General features: G+C 43.8%; 1 protein-coding gene across 5 annotated transcripts in view; it reads right to left on the bottom strand.

Moving 5' to 3' along the window:
* Positions 1 to 20,400, bottom strand: part of PTCH1 (patched 1) — a 71,733-nt gene that overhangs the window by 40,177 nt on the left and 11,156 nt on the right. For all 5 annotated transcript variants that reach the window (XM_058695495.1, XM_058695493.1, XM_058695494.1 and 2 more), the window contains one exon: positions 1,832 to 2,021. In XM_058695495.1, coding sequence (XP_058551478.1) covers positions 1,832 to 2,021 — 190 coding nt within the window. The remainder of the gene's footprint in view (positions 1 to 1,831; positions 2,022 to 20,400) is intronic.

Genomic DNA, 20,400 nt, shown 5'->3' with positions numbered 1-20,400 from the left:
TTACACTTGCTTGAGAGGTCATGGCTGTGCCTTAAAAAAGCCCCTGGGCTTGGAGCCAGAAGAAAGGGTTTGAAAACTGGCTCTAGTGTTTAAAAATTGTATGAACTTGGACAAATGGTCCAGTTAATCTAATTCCTGGTTTTCTCGTCTAAAAAATGAGATGGGTTTAACTAGGTGTTCTTTAAAGCTCATTCCAACACATAAAAGTTCTCTGTTTCCATCTCAGATTAAGAATATAATTTCATTGTACAGACACTCACATCTTCTCCTTAAGTGTCTAAGTGACAAGTCCTTCAAGGTAGGGTCCCATTGTGTTAAGAATGGGTCACAGCAGCTTTCAGTGGCCCTGGAACTTATTTATTTCCAAATTCCCAGCAGGCCCTCTACTTGAAAGTTCTGCAAAACTGCCCTGGGGAGTTGCTTCCACTGCAGAATGGGAGGGATGTGCTGATAAGATCGGGGATATGCTCACTAGCCAAGTTTGCTTGACAAGAGTGCTAGAATACCTCCTTACGTCTTCCTTTTCATACATTATATATCTCGTTCTCAGAACCTCCTGAGGATAATAGACCACACTTGATCAGTAACTGACTTTACAGATGAGGAAACAAGAGCATGTCAAAGATATGTGACTCATGCTGGACCTTAGGGTGCTGTCTCCAGCTAGATGGGTCTTAGAGACAATCCAGTGAAGACCATGGGGAGTGGAGGTTACTGTAGCAGGGACAAGTACAGATTTTCCTTTTATTTTCTCCCCTCATTCTCCCTGGCCTCTGAATAGGTATACAGTGGCACTTCCTCACCTCCCCTGTGAAAAACTGTATCATCAACCAGTCAGTTAAGAGGTGAGGGACAGGTTGGGGTTAGGCAAATGCCAACTGAGTAAGCAGTCCCCTGAAAACAGGGTTTAGTGACAGTCATCCCAATAGTTCAGGGAGAAGATCCAGTTCAAATGTATCAATCTAGGCAGTTAGTCAATCAACAAATTCTGATCTAAATGCTGGGGGTGGAAGAATGGACATGATGTGGTCCGTGCCCTGAATAATGCACTGTTTAAATAGAGAAGGACTGTCAATTTTGTTCCAGAACTCTTCATATGCTTTTATTATACCCACAGCACTGTTAAGTTAGTTTTGAAGCTAAAGGGAAATATTTTGTGAGGCTGTATTATAATTCCACCATATCTGCCTACCCGTCAGTAAGAAATCACCATAGTGACTCAACCGCTATATGCTTTGTGACACATGCTGTCAATATCTGTAGTGAATACAAAGTAACCATACGTAAAGTCTTTCATTTTTCTCATTCTTTTCAAATTTTTTTCATGTTTATTTATTTTTGAGAGAGAGAGCGTGAGTGGAATAGGGGCAGAGAGAGAAGGAGACAGAATCCGAAGCAGGCTCCAGGCTCTGAGCTGTCAGCATAGAGCCTGATGCAGGGCTTGAACCCACGAACCACAAGATCATGACCTGAGCCGAAGTCAGGCGGTTAACCAACTGAGCCCCACCCAGATGCCCCTCTTTTCTCAGTCTTTTTGACTAAAGGCAATTCAAAATGTAACTGCTCCAAAAATAGCTTAAGCAGGAAAGATCCTCAGAATGGCTGTATAGCCACCCAAATGGCTACTTGAAAACTCATACTCATCTGGGTATATAGTGCCAAGATACTTAGTGAAAATACATTATAACATATTTGATCTGTTACCAAACTCTAGAAATGAAATTCAAGATTTAAGAAAATCCCACTTATCAGAAAACTACTTGAACACTGGAAGCATATTTCCAGCACAACCTTATTTAGTAAAACCAGCCGCTTCTTCCCGCCACCTTACCTGTTGTACATATATACATGGACTCTGCTGGCCTGGAGGGCAGAGTCCAGGTGTTGTCGGAGAGCTTCCGTGGTCAGGACGTTAGCACCTTCTTCTTTCGGGGTCTGAATCATGAGCTGAGGATTAAACATAGCCTCCTCTCCAATCTTCTGGCGAGTATAGTTTAATTCGCGACTTACTCGTCCACCAACTGACAAACATGTACAGGTTTCAATTAGAACAGAAATATCCCCGTGAATTCATGTTCTGTTATCTCACTAAGAGGTGCAGGATACAGGATAAATTATCTCTGGTCATGAAAATGCAGGGCTGATGTTTGGGGGATAACATTCACTTTATTATTACTGGCAATGTTCATTTCACCAATTAAAAAAAAAAAAAACACGGAAAAAATACTAAGGCCATGAACAACTGTCCTGTCTGTTGCATATGCAAACCTAATGCATACGTGCTTTGTGCACCTTCTAACTAATGTGCCATATGTATAAAGGGGGAAGGGGAAGGAAAACTTGAGACACCTTTTCCTTGCAGACCAGACCAAATACCCCTGTTACAATTTCTTTCACTTGTGTAAACAATGTGCCCCTGCAGCACATTTCAAGATAAACGGCTTCAATTTACACTCTTCTCCTAAATAATCTAGTAAAGGTAACAAGGAAATGTTTCTCCCCGTTGAAAAAGAAACAAAGAAAGGTGGCAAATGTGTGCTCAGCAGAAAACTTGCCAGGAGAAGATAAATAATGTGATTTACATCAGATGTACTTGAGAGGAACCAAATGTCTCAGCTGTGGCCAGGACAGCCAGTCTCTGGATCCTGGCTCTATCAGACTCACCTGGTCAGCATCCGGAAACAAAGGTACCAGGTTCTGAGTTCCCTGTGAGCAGGCAGCCTGTGTTCCAGAAGCTCCCCAGGGATCCTGAACCTGTTGCAAGCCCAGAAGCCTTGCCCCAGTAGCACCGGGCTCTCCAGGAGGCTGGCCACAGTGGGGCATGCTACAGGCGAGGGCAACAAGGTACGCTTTTTGTTTTGTTTCTCAGGTCTTAGGTTATATTTCAACTATGGCTTTAGAATAAGCCAAGCTCAGAATGCTGGACCTGGCTGGGAGGTATGCAGGGCGGGGGGTGGGGATGGGGGGGGGGGTGGGGGGGGCGGGGGGGGGGGTGGAGGGAGTGTCACTTCCCAACAGGGTAGGTGTGCGGGGATGCAATTGGGAGTGCTCTGGAGAGCATGCTTTGATCCAATATGGTCACAGGGAAGGGGCTGTTCCAGAAGGGCCCGGGAGGGCAGCAGAGAGACAATCCTAGAGCAAGCAGCACCCCCTACCCTTCTTTCTCCCCCTCCCTACACACACACACACACACACACACACACACACACATACACTCCAAGGCCAGCTGATGAGTCTGAACAGTGAGTCTGAAGAGTTCCTAAAGTCACTGGTAAGTTGCATGTTTACTGGAAAACAGGCCTTCAGCTACAGTGTAGAAAGAGCCTTCAGCAATCATGGTAAGCTTTCCCACGAGGAGGAATCCTTTTTCTTCAAGTTTAGCATTCAAGGACATAAACATTTGGTTTGGGCAAGTAAGGAAGTACTGGGAACAGCGGGCTGTTTAGTTCTCTTGGCATATTTTATAAACAAGGGGGCAGGCTAAAAAGCAAATAATGCCCTCATTAGGAAAGCTAGTCCAGATTCACAGACTGGCAGGATCATGTGTGTGGGTCCACGCAGATGGCCAAGGCCCCTGCGGAATACTGTGAGGTGAGGCCCAACATACTGTTGGGTGTGTCCAAGAGGAGAGAGGAGGGGGAGGATGAGGAAGAAGGAGCGGGGAGGGGCAAGGAGAAATGGGGAGGGGCAGAGGGAAGGATATTATCAGTCAGTTACAGAAAGTATTAAGATTTCTTGTGCGGAAAACTTTGACAAATGCCCTGGGGAATTGCCCAGGATACTGCAATCAATTTGAAGTTAAAGAAAGACCACAGGAAAACATAGGAAACTTGCAACAAAGGATAAATTTACATGAAGTCCTAGGCCTTTTCAGGATGCTCTTATAAAGCTGCCTGCAGGCAGGGTCTGGCTCCTTCTGGCAGGAATCACAATGTATTATTTCAAGCAATTAACTAGAGAACTGAATTAGACTCAATCCACATTCTCTGGAGATAAAAAGGCTGTTTGAGGCTAAAAAGCCAATTATTAGTCCAGAGGTCACTTCTGAAAAGCTACAGACTGCCATGCCAAGATCTCCAAATAGCCTTTTTGAAAAAAAGCTCAACTCCTTCCTTTTTTCTGGCTATATGACATCAATACCCCACACCTATAAATCATTTATATTTCTACCAGCTCCTGAAGCATTGGCACAGCACACGATCCCTCATTCTGCTTACAAAGTCCTACTTCCTTTATTTTTCCTGACGCTTAGAGCTTCAGGTGAATTCAACCATGAGGTAAAAACAAACATCAACAGAGTGGGACCACAGACACTCCCTCCCACCTCTCCTGCTTTATAGCAGCTGCCTCTAACTATAACCCATAAAGTGAGGATCCAAGAGACGAGTGCACACAAAAATACAGATCAAATGCAAGGTTCATGCTCCTGAAAAGAACTATCTACATCTTCCAGACCAACCTCACATTAGAGCAATTATTTTATTACAGGGGTTTTCAAAAATGATGCTATTTCCTACAAGATATAAAACGTACCTCAAGGGCTTTATAGTGTCACTTTTTTAGATGTTTTAAAATGTATATTTAAAGACGTATATTTTTTAATAAAGGTGTCTATCATGTCTCTGGAACTGAAAATATTTTTTTCTTCCTTCATTTCTTTGCTCTAGTGATAAATGTAATATTTTGCTAATGTGACAATCATTTTCAACCAAGACAAGACTCTCATCATAGGTAGATTGAGCAACTGGAGATCAAAAACCCTGAATGGCCTCCAGCACCTATGCTGTATCCTACTTTTCAGTAGCGTTCAATTCGGTTTTACATATGACATGGCCATATTTTATTTAACATTCCATCTATTATTTTTGCAAAACTATTTGGTAACTTTTTAAAAAGTTTCATCCACTTTACTTGACAAAGAGTCCTAACACTCACCCAGTGAGCATATGAAGGTGCCTGCTGTGTGCTACACAGCGGGGTGCTATGCGGGGTGAGAACGCGGGTGAGACCGGTGCGTTCTCCAAAAGGCTTGCTGGCCAATGAAGCACACAAGCAGTAGACAAACAAATCAATAGGATAATCTCATGGGATGACAAGTGCCTTGGAGGAAACACAGATGGTAATGCCAGGGTAGTTACTGGGTGGTGGGGAAGGGGGAAGCCCCCTTCAAATGGAGTAGCCTGGGGAGACCTAAATGGAAGTAACATTTAAGCTGACTGTGATGAGCTGGGGGGGACAGTGTCTGGGCAGAGGAACCAGCAACTGTTAAGCCCTCATGTCTGGCTTGCTGCAGGAAGAGAAAGGAGGCCAGTGTGGCTGGAGCTTGGTGAGACCATAATTATGTCATTCATTTGGTTGCACTGGTAGACTTAGCTCCTTCTCGGGTGTACCTGTGTCATAAGCTGCTCAGCGTTCGTATGGTCTTACATCAGTATTCACCCAAGGTGCTCTGGAACAAGCTACCAGAAACAGAAACCTCTCTGGACAGAGCAACTTTATGGACTCCCCTGATTTTTGCTACCCTAGCAAATGCCTATCCTAAATCACAACGGGGTGACAGCCCAAAGCTGTTCCTTTTCTTGTGAGTCTTCCTCATCACACATCAGCGTGATGCTCCATCAGCAGGAAGCCCCACAGACCCCATTTCAAGCGACCGAAGTTACAGGTGCAGTCTGGGGGAGATGGTTTTTCTCCCTTCTCTGTCCCATGTTCAAGGTCAAGGTCCTTTCTATTTAAAAAACAATCTGTTCATGAAATACTGCATAATTATTTCCGACTACTGAGCAGAATGAACCATATGATCCAGTATTTGTGATGTAGATGTATGAATGCTGACAGCCATGTGAACAGCCACTACTGCTGTGTGGTGGTTTATGGATAATATTTACCCATTTCCCTTTTTGAGGGTTATCACTACTTCTTAATTTTTCTGCAAAGAACCCATATAATTAAAGACTTCCATGTGACAAAAAGAGAAAAACAAGAAAGCTACTTGGTAGGGATCTGAATTAAAAAGCTCAACGCAAACAAAACAAAACATGCATATTCATTAAATTCTAAAGTCCTCTTATATTCTTTTCCTTCTTCCAAACGCAATAACTTTTAACAATAAAATAACAATCAAACTCTTTGAACAAGACTCATGAAAAATGTTATCTCAGGATCCTGGGACACGAAATAGCCTTTTACATTTGTGTATGTTTTTCATCTGCAAACCCATTTCCCACTCATTCTTTACCTAGTTATAAATATTTTGCTCAGTGCGGTGCTGTTCCCTCATCAAGCTGGGGCAAGCTGACTGGACAGTCAGGTGGTGGGAACCAGGACCAGAAAGGCAGCACTGAGATTTGGGACGAGTCCCTGTGACATAATTGGGCTTCAGCAACCTTCTCTATGAAATGGGATGAAAATGATACTACTAACCTCATCAATTGGTGTGAGTGTTAACAATGTGTTGTGAAATTTCCCAAACCCTGAACTCATCCACTCATTCGGTTGCTTATTCATCACAGGGCATGTATCATCCATCACCCTTATTTTACAGAAGAGGAAAAGTAGCTGCAATTGCCCAAGGTCCCCCAGCTGAGAGGAGGTGGAACCGACCCTCAACCCTAGTCCAACTGCCTGGAGAGAGCCTTGTGGCTTCTGAGCACTAGTTGAGGATATGAGTTTAGAAGTCCTGAATTCCATATACCAGACTGTGTCAAGCTCATAGCTAGAGCTTTTAGAATGCACCTGCACCAGAGTATTACACAGGACAACGGATGGCATTTTTGCTTAAAGGACAACATTGCTTCCCACAGTGTTTACTGCCACTGTGAAGAGATAGTTTTTTCAGTAGAACCTCATGGGTGGCAGTACCAGCCCCCCATTTTCCTTGGGGTCCCCAGAGGGGCCTGATTTGGAGGAGGGGGTTAGAGAGACTAGGGTACACAGCTTTAGGCCTCTTTACCTGCAAATTCTCCAGAAATCTGAGGCTTAAACCAATTCTTTGAAAGAGCTGGGGTAAAAAGCATCACTTCCCCAAAGAAGTTCTTCCTCAAGCTCTGCTGATCCTTTCCTCCCTAAATCAAACCATTATGGTTTTCCAAGGTGAAGAAGGGCCAGCACAGGTGAGAAACCATTCCACCCAGGGGTCCATACCTCTGGGCCAGTGCTGTTCCATTCCATGGCAGACAAGAGATGTTCCCCTCATGATGCTCTCCCACCTTGTACCATTCTTCAGCATGGCCCCTGCACAGAGCTTAATAAACGGCTGCAGCATTCATGCACAAAACTTTTAGCAAAAGCTTATTGTGATCCACATAAAGGTGATCTGAGGGACCAAACGAAGTATTTTTGCCAGTAAATTCCAAGTCCTTTCAGGGAGGCACCGCCCGCTGCCCACTTATCTCGGCACACCAGGCGCATGCGCACACTCAGTGTGTCAGAGGAATAAATGAATGAACAGCCTCAATACAGAGCCTTGGGAACAGGCAGTCATCTGTATAAGATATTAATTCTCCCCAAAGCCTCAAAAAGTCAATCAGTCAAAACAAATGACCCTTTCAGCCTGAAAAGTACCCACTCAGAGTCCAATTAGGAAAATGGGGTCTGTGTATATGCAAGCGGAGCATTTGCATTTGATTAATCCCATGAATTATCTAACAGCCTCTAGAGAGATTTTTTTTCCTTCCCCTTTAGTTACTTCAGGTCCTTCTTTCAATGTTGCGATTAGTTATTGTGAGGGTGAAAAACTACAAATCTCCAAAGGGTGTAACTGCAAAATTATTAGCACCAGCTCGTTTTCTAAATTGAAAAAAATGAAGATTCCGTAATTTGGGCAATTGGCTGAAAACTCCTGAGCTGTGAGTTTTAGTCAGTCTTCCAGCCATCTCTTTTATTCATGACTAGCCAACTGCTGCTTAAGCTTCAGGGCTGTTTTTCTCCTCGTGGGATTGTGCCCTTGGGTGTTGCCATGGGAAAATGCTAGAATCAGATAGCCCAAAGAGAATTTGCCTTCATGAAGTGAGCCCAGTGAGTGAAAACCACAAAAACAAGACAAGAGCAGGACACATCCCCACACCTCCCCAGGGACAGCTTGAGGGGGGTGGTGGTGGTGAGGAGGGCGGAACGTGGTGGAAGGGGTAGCAGGCCTGAGCATGTGCCCACCACAAGCCCCCACACCAGCTGTTTGTGGTGCCATCTGTTACCGCCCAGGCTGCTTCTCTGAATGGCTTTCCCTGAAGCTGCCCGCTCACCCTGTCGGACACGATCAGGTCAGCCCAGCACTGTGTCCACACTGGACCTGCTGCCTGCCACAGCTCCCCCCACCTGGTATTCTCTCCAGGGCCAGCAGCTCCCAAGATCACACTGCATCTGTTAGGAGACCCATTCTTCTTTGGTCACTTGCTGCTGTGGCAAATGAGGGCTGCGGTCAACCCCCCCCCCCGTCCCCTCAAAGACAGGCCGAGTGAAGCCACAGCCTGTGGACTCAAGAATGTTCCTGGCTTCCGGCAGGCTGGAACGGGATGGAGATCTGCTCTATCCCTAACTGCACACTTGCCCCACTGGGAACTGTCCCAGGCGCTACCAAGATTCACCTGAATGCTCCAGTCTATAAGCAAGTAGATGCAAACTCAAGTCCTGTCCTTTTGCAGGAGCTGAGCAAGCCTGGGAGGGTTCGACACAGAGCAGCATGCTCAGAGGCAAAGCTGGACCAAGAAGCAGAAACCAGGGACCAAAGACAGTGTTGTTATCAAGTTTTAAGTCCTTAGTTAAGGCCTCCTAAATTCTTCACTCAAAAAATAAAAACAGAACACAACACAACCACGACAACAAAAGCCAAGTGCCTGCCCGGGCTGCGGGCTCTCTACCCCAGCATTCGGGCTGCTGCATAACATTAACCCCAGCTCCCTTCTCTCAGCTTCTGTGGGGCTGACATCACCTCTCTGCTCTCAACAGTCTTCTTGCCATTATACGGCCTGGGCCTCTTGGCACCGGCCTCCTACTTGAGCACGCACAGGGGAGAAGACAATGTGAGTCCCCACCTCCACAGGCAGGCTCCCAGGGCCTTGAGGAACATCACGCTGGCCTGCTTTATCTCCCACACCCTCCCTGGGGGCCACTTTCATGATTTTGTTGCCATCAGGATTAGCTGGATTAGGGACTGATGCATAAGGACCCCCTGGTGCCTCGAGGAAGTTTCATCACCAGGTCAGCATGGTGTGAACTATATTCTGTCACCACCACTGCTCCTTATAGCCACCAACTGAAAAAAAGGGGAGGGGACAGCAGAGAAAATTCATGAACTCGTCACAGCCATAAATTCCCCCATCATGCATTCCCAAGGGTGTGAACCATTCAAGACTGTCCTCCTTTCCAGCAAGAGCCCTACTGATTCTTTTCTTATCTATAAAGGATGTCATGGGTCTGATAGTGGCAGTGAAGTGGTGAGCAGAGCTGCCCCAGAAAAACAACACAAAGGAACTTCTAGTCCTTTGCTAAAACCAGTCAAGCAATTTGGGAAGAGAGTCTTGCTGTTGGAACCTTATATTACAGTCCTATCCCATGGGGTGGGGGTGGGGGAGGTAGGGGTGTTCCCATTTAATTTGAAGGAAAACAATGTGGGCAGGAGTGGGGGGGGGGCGGTCAGCAAGAGGATGGAAAGAAACAGAACAACTCTTAACGCCTTGTAAGAATTCAGTGACTGAAACTTTTCCTCCCAGAAAAATCACTTGGTCCTTGTACCTCCCCAAACCTGCATCCTGGCTGCCGCTTACGTGCACCCTGCATGAAGTAAACACGATTTGTAGAGAAAGCAACGGGATTTCTGCAAGTGTGTGCAAGGGTGTGTGTATGTGTGTGTTTTATAGAACAGTCCTTCTTGCACAGAACTGGGCTGTTCCATCAAAGCCGTATCTGTTATATTTCTGTCTTTCTCTTCTGTTTGGCGTATTCACCAACAAGAGAAAAGGAGGTAAGCTTTGGCGGCCCTGACCTGCAGCTGGAACACAATACTTTCGCACAGCCCTGCCGACCCCTGACATAAATTTTACACCGCAGCTGGCATTTACACACTCAGCATTACCATATGTATAGCTGCTCGGTGCTAATTATGCTAATCACCTGTCTAACTCGCTGCTGCGAAAAATGGTTGTATTTAGCAGTCCAGTGCCTACCAATGCAGCTTACTGTGTGGCTGAAATGTACATTCAGACGGCCCTGAATGGCAAGATTTTTCCACGTTGCTGGCTACATTCAGGCCTCAGAAAAATTTATTCAAGTCAACTGGTTTCGGTCCGCAACAAAAAAGTTACGAGAAAAAAGTGAGTGTGTTCTTGCCCTAACATTCTGGATCTGCTTGCAAGCAAAATGATAAATCAATTGGTGTGGGAAACAAAAAGGGAGAGAGATTTCTTTTGGGAGCCATGTGAAACTGTAGCCTATTTAAAAAAAAAAAAAAAAAAAGAAAAAAAAAGGGTCATCCTATTCCCCAAATCTCTAGAAAGAGCAGTTAATAGATATTTAGCCCTAATCCCAATTCTCTCAAATTGCAAGCTTTGTTTGCAATTAAGCAACATATTAAACGTGCAATTTTTTTTTCTGGATCATGTGTAGCCTAAAATGATGGCATCATATTTATCATTTTTAAACTTAGTGCAACAATGTATGAACCTCATGGAGAAAAGTCAGGTAAGAGAAGAAATAATTTCTTAGGCAACTAGGGAAAATTCTTTTGTTATTCTCTTAGAATGCTTTTATTTCAAAAGACACTGGGTGATATTTAAGTCTATTTTGTGAAATTTCTTGGTTTCCCCACTAAAGGAGCAAAGGAAATCAGGGAATGGGGGTGGGGAGATGGGAGAGTTCAAAACAGAAAAAAAAAAGTGCTGGAGGGAGGTGGGGGGAGAGCCAGAGTCAAGAAGCCTGCATTTTCCTGAATCTCAAAACGCCTGTTTCCCATCCCTGTTTCTAAAAGCAATTTTCTCAGATCACTCTACAGAATGGATTTCTAAAATCAGGATAATATTATTGCAGGTTGCAAGTTGTTTTAACAACTCCCCAAATTCAAACTGAAACCCCATTTCCTCCTAACTCCCAAAATACCTTCATATTAATGTTTAAACATCCTAAAGTTAGTAAGGCTAAGGACTGCTTAGTATTAGATTATTTGGATGTACAGCTAATGCCTAGGCGTTCCAATTTCCTTGGGTTGCCCGCAGCACTGTAAAACAAGTTGTACTTGGAGGGGTGGCTCAAAGTGTCCAGTTACTTTCTTACCTCCAAATGAACATCATTAGTAGCTGCTTTACTGAAATCTAGGAACTGGGAGCAAACTGGAAGGCCATTTACTCTGCAACATAGATCTTGGGCTACCCCCCACCCCACCCCCCCCCCCACCCCTCCAGTGCTACAAAACACCAGAGAAGCTTTGTGATACCTCTTAGGTTTACACACAGAAGGTGCACCAAGCCAGGAGGCTTTCTTATACACGGGAGAGGGGGGTGAAAGAAGCTGGTCTCTCCCTGCCTTACTTCACTCACCTTTCAATTGAGCTCACAGCAGATGAAAAGGGTGATGCTCACAGATGCTGCTATGAAAACAACAGCTTCTTTCCTATCAGCCCCTCCCCATTCGGTTCAACATTTTATAAACTTATCTGACCCAATGAAGCAACATTATCCAAGCTACATCGTGCTCTCTTTGGCATCCCAATTCAAGCTGCTTTTCTTTGCCAGTAAAAAGTATTAATTCATCTAGGTTTTTGTACTTCCAAATCTTGACTCTGCAGCCAAAAACACAAACAACACGACCACAACTGTGCCACTGCAGAGGGCTTACCTCTTTTTCCCTCTCAATCTCTCGCTCTTCTTTAATAGGAGATGGACCACCCTGCCTCATGGCACAGAGCAGTGTTTACATTGCAGTACTTGACTGTGTAATACATCTGGCATTTTTGGGCAGGATTCCTGAGCTAGGGGCCAGAAGCCCTTAAGCAATGATTTAAGGGGAAAAAAATCATGCACACTGACTTAACAAAGCCTACTTCCAGTTCCTTTTGCTTGCTTTTGTACGTGTTTCATCAATAACTGAAAACTATGTTGTTGATAAATTGGGGAAACCTACTGCTTCTTTTCATTTATCCTAACGAGAATAAATCAAGCTTGTGCTGTGGTACGGAGACTTGCTTCTCACTAGCCTCACCTTCATAGCCAGTGGTGTTCTGGGACCCACATGCAGTGTGGACTATCTGGGTCAACTCACAACTGGGTTTCTAGAAATAGGGCCCTACATCCACATTATAAATCTCCCCAACAACTAACTTGTCACTCATGAGCAGGTGCCTGACTGCCCACAAACGACACAGTTTCCCTAACACATGACAGCTGTTTTTCCAGCTATGCTCTGAACCCAAATACAACAAAATAGTCAGAGTCTTGAAAGGTTGTGGACAGGATGCATCTTTCCTAAAAATCTCTATGACAGTCAAGCAGTTTCCCAATGCAGCATTCTACTGTTTTGGAAGATGAAATTATTTGTGTCAAACCTAAAGATACATACATGTAGGAAAACAAACTGCCATTTAAAGAAAAACACAATCCTAAATCCAGTTTAAGAGAAACAAATCCAATAAATAGGTCTTATGATGAAGGGCCCAAACTCAAAGTTCGAAAGCAGAGAACAAGTAATAAAAGTGCTTATATCCTGACGACCCTGATGGTACCTGTGTAGTCAGGGAAGCTTCCCACTAAGAAAATCCCAGGGAGCTTTCTCCGTATGAACTGCTGGAAGTGCCTTCATGAGCAAAACCCTCTGCTCTCTGGGACCTCTCATGTGGGATGGACCATCTAATGCTGCCGAGTCGGCCAAAGTTTGGATAAGGAAATCTGTCCTCTTCCATCTATGCCCAAGCACCATGTTCCTTTTGCCTTTGGTGAGGGTTCCATCCATGGAAAGCCTGAAGTATGGTGCCTGGGTTGGAATGTATTGGCTTACATTTCACTTACCATCTCAAGAAATGCTAAGGGGCCCAATTCTTCATACTCCATACAACACATTAAACACATGGGACCAAGACTTATTTAACACTCCATTTGTCAATGAGTTCTAAGGCACTTCAAAAGTCCATAGGATGCCATGACTCTTCAACAGGGGAAGTATATCTTCTGCTGACAAGACCCAATCAGAGAGTAAGGTCCGGGCACCACCCATTACCAAGACAAGAACCTCAAGGATGCAAATGGCAGCTTGGGATTTGGTATCTCCCACAGCTGGTTTGAAATAATACATGTTCTAATTCCCTCCTGTCAGTTTGTGATTAACCAGATTTACTACCATTTCAGATTTCACACTAGTAACTCCAGAGATCTACTGGGAAGAAATGATTAGGGCAGTTTAGGAGTCTGTGGGGGGAAAGAAGGGTGGGAGGGAGCAAAGGGGGGTTGGGAGAAGAGGTTCTGGGAGCCAGCGAGGGGCAAAGGAAATAGTGTTATAATAACAGAATCACACAGGTATGGCGATTATTTAGGGATGTCTTTTTTTCAAAATAGTATCACACTAGTGCTGAGTCAAATACTATACTTCTGCAAAACGGCCCCTATTAGATATGGTGTCCTTTAAAGTAAGTTTAGGGGCACCTGGGTGGCTCAGTCAGTTAAGCGGCCAACTTCAGCTCAGGTCATGGTGCCACGGTTTGTGAGTTCGAGCCCCATGTCAGGCTCTTTGCTGACAGCTTGGAGACTGCTAAGGATTGTCTCCCTCCCTCTCTCTGCCCCTCCCCCACTTGCACTTGGTCTCTCTCTCTCTCAAAAATAAATAAAACATCTTAAAAAAATTTTAAGTAATTTAAAAACATTTCCATATTTGTTTTAAAAGCCAAAAAGACTTTTAAAATCAAACCCCCCTCCACCTCCCCACCTCCTACCCTCATAAAATAAGAGTACTTTTCTGGGGCTAAATCTGGGTGAACAGCTGGCATGGAGCTGGGTGGGGGGTGGTAAACCATGAAAGCAGCCCCTTCCGCTGCACAATTGTGACCCCCCAACACGAGAAGAAGGGCAGACAAGTTACAGCTTGGCCTGAGTGGACAGAGCTCTGGGGGTCATGGGGAGGTCAGCTTTGAAGGAGAAATCCCAATGAAATATAAACACAGCATTGTGGAAACCAGACAAATCTCCCATAGCTTGTCCAGCCAGCGTTAATCTCGCCATCAGCTGTGGTGCATAATCCAAACAAACGGATCCGGCGGTTCGTACATCTGGAAGCTGTCATCTTCTGGAGCCTCCAAGCGGCGGTCCGTGGATCTGAAACACCCCATTGCCCAACCTGGCTTCTACACTCCTTGGCAGGATCAAGAGTGGCAGGCAGTAAAGAGACACGGAAGATTCCCAGGGTCAGCTGCCCTGGGGAGAAGGCACCTGAGGCTATTTGGTATTTTAAAGCAATTATTGTTGGATGTAAATTTTTCAACTATTTTTCTCCTGATGTAAAAGAAAAACCACAATTCCTTGCACCTGTATGTGTGCGCCTGCTATTGCAATCTAATCAATACCTAGCTAATAAACATATTCTTAATTTTTCAAAGTGCTTAGGGGACCAAGGAGAATACGCTGCATTTCATTAGGTCTTGTGTCCCTTGTTCCTTGTGAAATGCACCCAAACTGACAGCCCTGCAGAGCAGAAACTGGCAGTAAAATCAGAGCTCATATTGCCCATATGGGCTCAAGGTCTCAGCCCCTCACTATCCTTTTGGTTCTGCTGCAAAAGGGCACCCGGGGAAAAGCAGTTTGTCATAGGAACATCTGGAGGAGAGCTAGACCACCGAAGAGCTAATGTACTGAGCGGGCTTCCAAAAGGAGCTCTTATTTCAATATGAACTAAGTTTAGTGGTGTCTTTTCCTGCTTTTTACAAAGTCACCTTCATGCTAAATAAAACTTTCATCCTACGCTTCTTGAAATGCAACAAGGTCTGTCTTCAAAATTAAGTTACCTGAAGAAAATCTATTCTAATATAAAGCTTTCTCTTCCTTGCATAGCTGGCCCCCACCCACACAGTGTCTTCCCCACCTCCCTCACTCTGTCAACTTGTCATGCATTTTATTTGATATTTAATGTAATTCTAAGAAAAACAAAAAACTTAAATTATTAGCATAAAAAATTAGTTACCTAGATCAGTAAATATGGAGATGGGGAGGGGACATTATCTTAAAGAAAAAAAATTCCTTTGCATGTAAGGCAATGCATTTGCAGCCACAATGTCATCATAATAAAAGCCCTCCATTTGCACAGCATGAGTCTTCCAATTGGAATCTATTATCTAAACCAGTGCTTCTCAATTGGGGTGATTTTGTGCAGCTCCCCCCCCCCCCCCCCCGCCCGCCACATTTGGCAACGACTGGAAACATCTTTGGTTGTCACAACTGGGAGGCTGCTACTGGCATCTAGTGGGTAGAGTTCAGAGATGCTGCTAAACATCCTGGGGTGCTTAGGGCAGCCCCCATAACACAGAATTATCCAGCAAAATGTCAAGAGTGAGAAAACTTGCTCTAAACTTAAAGAAAGGTGGTGGAGCTCATTTATCTCCTACAACTGCCTGAGTTCAAGCCAAGAACAATGAAACCATCATACCAGCAAGAAACAAACTTGAGAGCACTTATAAGCATCAAGCAGGCATTAAGAACATCTTTTTAAATTTTCCTTAACAAAAAAAAAAAATCAGAGTCACAACTTGTGCCTTCTTCCTTTGATGTTAATAACCAAACACAACGCAATATGGATTCATTTCAAGGCTGTTATAACCCCTTGTAGTAAAGGACGCCAGGGGCTGGGCAAAGCTTGAGGGGAAAAACAAATCTCAAAGAGATAAATGAATGTTCTGCCACTGGAGAGTTGTGACAACAAACTTGCATCTGAGAGAGGGTTGGAGTGGGGGGTAGTAGCTATTAAGGGAGACAGGAAGATATGGGTGCTAAGCAAAAAAGGAAAAGCCAACAGAGAAATGGACAAGATTAAAAATAAAGTATTTCCCTTCTGTGCCCAGAGGAGAGAAATCCAGCTGAAGCACTCCAGTCCCGGGAGGGCACTAGAGGCCAAATATGCTAGTACAGATAATGAGACAGGCAAAGAATGACTAAAAGGAAGAGCTGGTAGCCCCTCAGCCGAATGCCCTGCACACAGCAGAGACCATTCTGCCATGCAGCTGGGCCTTCCAGGCCCCAAGGCTCCCCGCCTCAGACCGATGTCCCAACTGGAGTCAAGCACTGGGAGTTCTCCTGGAGGCCACACCCCCAGCCTCTGAGCCTTTGCAGGAGCTGTTCCTCTGTTCTGGAATGCCCTAGCAGCACCCCCACCTCTCCAGCCCTTGTGCCTGGCTCAGACCCCCTGTCAGGGCTGTTCTGGGAGGCGTCCCTGCCCTAGTGCCAGTGGTCTATGTGCCTGCTGGGTGGAGGTCCTGAGGGCAGGGACTGTGGCCTTTCACTAACATCTCTCTGGAGCTTCATGCAATGCCTGGCACAGAGCAGGCATGGAGAACATGTGCTGAATATTTTTATTTATTTAAAAAGTTAAAAAAATTTTTTTTAAAAACAAATATTGACAGAGAGAGACAGAGCATGTGCGGGGGAGAGGCAGAGAGAGAGGGAGACACAGAATCCGAAACAGGCTCCAGGCTCTGAGTTGTCAGCACAGAGCCTGATTCGGAGCTCGAACTCACAGACTGTAAGATCATGACCTGAGCCGAAGTCGGACACTCAACCGACTGAGCCACCCAGGTGCCCCTAAAATTTTTTTTTTAAATGTTTGTTTATTTGGGGGGGGGGGGGAGAGGAGCGACAGAGAGACGGAGACACAAAATCTGAGGCAGGCTCCAGGCTCTGAGCTGTCAGCACAGAGTCCAATGCAGGGCTCAAACTCACAAGCGGTGAGATCATGACCTGAGCCAAAGTTAGACTCTCAACTGTCTGAGCCACCCAGGTGCCCCGAATATTTTTATTTTTAAATAACAATTAGTCTCTCCCAGACCTTGCCACCACTGGCATGTGCTTCAGTAACAGCAGATGTCCACAACATCATTCCACATATTCTTTTACTAAACCTCATGACTCTATTCACAAGTGAGCTAAATTTGGTATTTCTGACTTGCAAATACTCTAACCCTGAGACCTAAGCTAACATCTAATGTATATTGAGTTTCTTAAAAGAAACTGGTTGCTGTTACAATGATGACAGCAATCGTTGTACGAACATTTTAACAAGAGAATCAAAAAATTCTTATCACCAATGAGATAAAAATAGGACAGAATCTTATTTATCTAGCTTATATTGGTCTGCACATTGTGGCCAATGTATTCAAACTGTCCTTATAAAGCCACATTTCCCCAGCATGTTAAAAGCATGAAAGTCAAATCAGTGATGTAGCCTATCAAGTGGATCCCTTTAATTTGCCGGCTATATTAAAAAGATAACAATTATCTTGGCAGATACAAAGATAGATGTAGTAAGTCTATGTGTACACACAAATACAAATATTAAGTGGAGATATATGAACAACACAGGTTTGAACTGTGCAGGTCTACTTATATGCAGATTTTTTGGGGATATAAATACTCTACCATATCTATATATTTTCTTCCTCTTGATTTTTGTAATAACATTTTCTTTTCTCTAACTCATTTTATTGTAAGAATACAGTAAATGATGTGTGTAACATTCAAAATATGTGTTGATTGACTATTTATGTTATTAGTAAGGCTTCCAGTCAACACAGGCTGTTAGTAGTTAAGTTTTTGGAGAGTCAAAGTTATACATGGATTTTTAATTGTGGAGGGGTTGGCGCACCTAACCCCACATATTGTGCAGGAATCACCTGGTATATAATATGTATTCGTGTGTAGGTATGTAGATATATGTATCTCTAGTTGCCTTTGTATATTTATCTATGTAGTGTGTGTGGTAGGTCATATTTTTAAATATCACAAGGGAAATAGCATTTTTTCCAAGCTGTCCCTCAGCATTCCCCTCCCCTTAAAATCTCTTATGCTTTCTCAGTCTGTTGCTTTTTAACTAGGGAAATACGCAATCTCTATTCATTTGGTTTATTTAGAGTAGTAAGCACCCATGTTTATGTTCAGAACATTTACAGTCTCCATTAAGAAAACAACCATCTAACAGACTTCTTGTGCTCATAGTGATGAAGAATTTATCAAAGAGATTAAAGTACAAATTAACCTAAATTCTGAGTTGCTGCTCATTTTAATCTGCTACAGTGTAGGACAGCAGGAAATTCCAACTCCTGAAAACAAATGCTTACACTATTTATTGCTGATATGAACACCAAGTTCACTACACCATAAACAAGACCTCCTCACTGTTACCTCTTCTTTGAATTTATGTTAAAATTATAAGATGGTATGGTGGCCTCATGGGATCCCTGGTGGGGTTTCCTTGCATTTATGAAACTATTGCTTCTTCTACCGGGAAGAATCTAATACCCAATGAATGAATGAATGAATGAATGATGACAAATCAAGAAATCAAGAGGCCAAGTTGACTTAAATCATTAGTAGGCAAAGTGGACATTTTGCCATTGTAAAATGGAACAAGAATTCAGCTATTACATGTAGAAATACCACATACACTATCATGTTATAAAAATAAATATAATAGATGGCTACTTTATTGAGTTGTAAGCCTTGTGATAATAGATAATAAACAGTAATGGCAGTTGCTCAACAAGTGATAGCATTAAGTAAAATAACATTTGCTTAAAGAACTTGTGAGCCACGCTGAAAATACCAAAACTCAGAGGCCCAAAGTTGGCAAACTGAGTCCTGAGTGTCTGAGGTATCACTCCTTAATACTCTCTCACTAAGCGGCAGCTCAGGGAGACTGCCCCTAATCATGTTCCTCCTTCTTTCAGGACTTGCAATGAAGTGTGTAATGCAGAAACACAGTTGCTTCCAGAAATATACAATGTTAAGAAAATAAATCGCATCACTTCTCTTTACATGTATTAAAGGTCTACCTAAAAGTCTTGCTCAAAATAGCAAAAAATTATCTTTTGTCATCACTGATACTGAGCAAATTCATTGGTCTGAGTGGTGCAGTGTGAACATATGGACAGAGCTGGGAGGCCCCTCTGCTCATCCCTTGTTTCATCCAGCTCCCCACAGCCTAGCCAATCACATCATTTCTGAACTACAGCCCTGTGCTCCAGGGCACACATGAGCCATGGCACCCTATTCCCACTACACTAGGGGCCTCCACTCACTTGGGCTTTGCTTGACCCCCTTTCTGAGCTCTTGTGCAGAACTCCCTCTCTCCTTCTCTCTCTCTCCAGGTCACCCTAATTTGCCTCACTTCCGCAGAAGCTTTTTTTCCCCATTTGACTTTCATGGCCCACTTCAACTGTGAGCTCAAATTTACTGCAAGCCCATTCAACTCTAGTATTTTGTAAGTGAGTGGATTTGTGCACAGAGAGTGTCTCACAGACTTCAGTGACCCTTACAGTACCTAACACGTGCTGGGGACATTATTGGTGCTCAGTAAGCTTGGTGCTAAGATATCACAGGTGTTCAATAAAACCCTTCTTTTATCTACCAATGATGCTGAAGTGCTCAACTGAGGTAAATTACCCCATGGATTCAATCCAAAGAATACTTTTGTATTAATTATCAAGCTACTTAAAGCAAGAATGTTTTCTGGCCTTAATTACTTGGACTATTATTTTAATTGTCACTTCTCAATTAAAGACTCCACCATATGCTTGCAAAACACAGAGAGCTGAATCTTCATAAACAAGGCATAGTTAACAAAATATTCTCCAAGGTTAGTTCTCAGCATCCTAAAAGGAATCATTCACGTAATTACACATATAACTCTTAGGCTTCCAAATTTTGGGTTAGGTAGCTTTCCCTAGGAATGCTCAAGATATTCTGTTTTGAAAAATCTGCATAATTACCTCAATCCTTCCTTCCCATCCTATTGTCAGAGATATCCAAGGCAGTGTTTAGGGGTTAAATGTTTCCAAATAGCAAATCTGTTACTTTCCAGAAAATAATTAAAAAACAACCACCAATAACACCCACCCCCCCAACAAAAAAGCCGTGCGACCAAAAGAATGTAAAATGTTTCCGTCGTGGGGGTGGGGGGGGGGGGAATCTATTTTAAATTTACAACTGCTTAAAAAAAGACACTTCGAGAACCCCCAAATTGAGGAATGTGTATAAAAGACTGGCAGAAAGCCTTGGAGAGCTCCCGCGTGGCCCCGCCCTCCAAACCCGCGTTCTTAAAACTCATTTCTTTCAGCCTGCAAAACGCAGCCTTGCCCCCAAATCATACCATTTAAAAAGCCCCCACCCGCGAGGAAACATTAATCTACTTTGCAAACATGCGTTCCAGTCTATGCTTTACTGGTTTTTT

This window comes from Neofelis nebulosa, chromosome 12 (genome assembly GCF_028018385.1).
Source record: "Neofelis nebulosa isolate mNeoNeb1 chromosome 12, mNeoNeb1.pri, whole genome shotgun sequence".
NCBI classification, from domain to species: Eukaryota; Metazoa; Chordata; class Mammalia; order Carnivora; family Felidae; genus Neofelis; species Neofelis nebulosa.
The sequence above is the reverse complement of the archived record's forward strand: the minus strand, read 5'-3'. Positions and strand labels throughout refer to the sequence as shown.